Source organism: Cydia fagiglandana, chromosome 12, assembly GCF_963556715.1.
Source record: "Cydia fagiglandana chromosome 12, ilCydFagi1.1, whole genome shotgun sequence".
Taxonomy (NCBI): domain Eukaryota; kingdom Metazoa; phylum Arthropoda; class Insecta; order Lepidoptera; family Tortricidae; genus Cydia; species Cydia fagiglandana.
In genome coordinates this window covers 15522396-15523898 of record NC_085943.1, presented here as the reverse complement: position 1 = coordinate 15523898, position 1503 = coordinate 15522396, and the positions used below count along the sequence as shown (strand labels likewise).

The window sequence follows — 1503 nt, the reverse complement described above, 5'->3', positions numbered from 1 at the left end:
TTAACATTCGAAATGAAAGTTAATAAATGGAAGGAAATAGCTCAACGTTTGAATGAAATGGGTGTGTACGACAAAGATTGGAAATATCTAAGAGATACAACTTGGCAAAATTGGAGAAAGAGGACTATAGTAAGTATTTAACAAGTTTGAATTATTAATTAGTTACGATAATATGGATCAATTTGTCTGAAATAAATGAATTTTATTATTTTATTTACACTATTTTAATTTGGAATTCAATGTAAAAACGTAAGTACAGTCAACCAATTGGAACCCAAGGCCACTTTAGAACTCTTGTCTTATTGACACCCTGTTATTTAACTATGTATTAGCCATAGAAGTAACTTTGACGTTTACTATAAAAAGTTTCTACAGTGGTCTAGGGTTACAATTGATTGACTGTAGGTCGTTCATTTAAAAACACTCAACATAAGGAAATTTTAGCTTTCAATAATCGTAATAATTATTTGTTTTTTTTAGGAAAAAAGGGATAATCGTGACCAAACAGGATCTGCGGGAGGCAAAAAATGGCAATTTGATGAAACTGATGACATTATTCTGAATATAATAGGGAAGAACACTCCAGTCGTAGAGGGTTTGACAGTTCCAGAATCCTCAGGAACTCAGGCGGCTGAGACTATTCAAGTACAAGAAACAAGTCAACCTATTCCTCAAAATTCCCAAAATAAAACGAATTCAACTAATGTGCAGTATAAATCCGTTATACGTTTAAAAAAGGAAAAATTAGAGGCTGAAATATTGTTGCTTAAAGAGAAAACTGAACTTTATAAGAGAGAAAAGTATAAATTAGATTTAGAATTATTTAAATTAGAAAAAGAATTGAACATAACGCATTCTTCTTATACAGCACCTTACCACGATCAAAATTGTGTACAATTAGATATTGTTCAATTAGTCGACATAGAAGAAGAAAACGTTCAACTTACTAGATCAAATACAACTTAAAATTATATAATTTCTTATAAAGTAATCACTTCTTTTTTTTTTCAAACTTATTTTGTACCTAGTTATTGGCTATGTATGGTGGCGAGCCCTTTTAGTAGCATACTTATTTCTTACTATGTTTTAATCACAAAGTACACAATTACACTGATAATAATATATATTGATTATAATATTAAATAGCGGGTTTAAATTCAGCAAGCTGTACCTATCCGTACCTTTTTCATAACATGTACTTAAATAAATTGTAACATACTAATGTAGGTAGTCTAAAGGTAATGAAATAAACGAGTTTGTATTTTGTATTTTTATAATATGTCCATTAAATATTTCCTTAAGTATAGATTTGTATTAATTCCCTTAACACTTCAATCGCCTCAGGGTCAATTGCATGATTTCCGTCGTAACCGTTATCTTCATTATCTCTCTCATTGTCACCGTTATCAACCGGATTGTAATACGGAATATAATACTGCACTCCAAGGCGTTTTTCTAAGTTGTGAAGGGTGACACACGCTAAAAATATATGGCATGCTTTCA

The 1503-nt window shown here is 30.5% G+C and overlaps 1 protein-coding gene across 1 annotated transcript; it reads left to right on the top strand.

The window, feature by feature from the left end:
• On the top strand, window positions 1-1016 carry LOC134669262 (uncharacterized). The gene is made up of 2 exons (XM_063526770.1): window positions 1-129; window positions 481-1016. The coding sequence occupies exons 1-2, from the start codon at window positions 13-15 to the stop codon at window positions 964-966; spliced, it is 603 nt and encodes a 200-aa protein (XP_063382840.1). The 5' UTR covers window positions 1-12; the 3' UTR covers window positions 967-1016.
• Window positions 1017-1503: the final 487 nt, after the last annotated feature.

Excerpts from the sequence above, each read along its gene's own strand:
- LOC134669262 (XM_063526770.1), top strand. The coding sequence starts at position 13 with ATGAAAGTTAATAAATGGAAGGAAATAGCTCAACGTTTGAATGAAATG. Across the intron at positions 130-480 it reads ATTGGAGAAAGAGGACTATA|GAAAAAAGGGATAATCGTGA; the intron begins GTAAGTATTTAA and ends TGTTTTTTTTAG.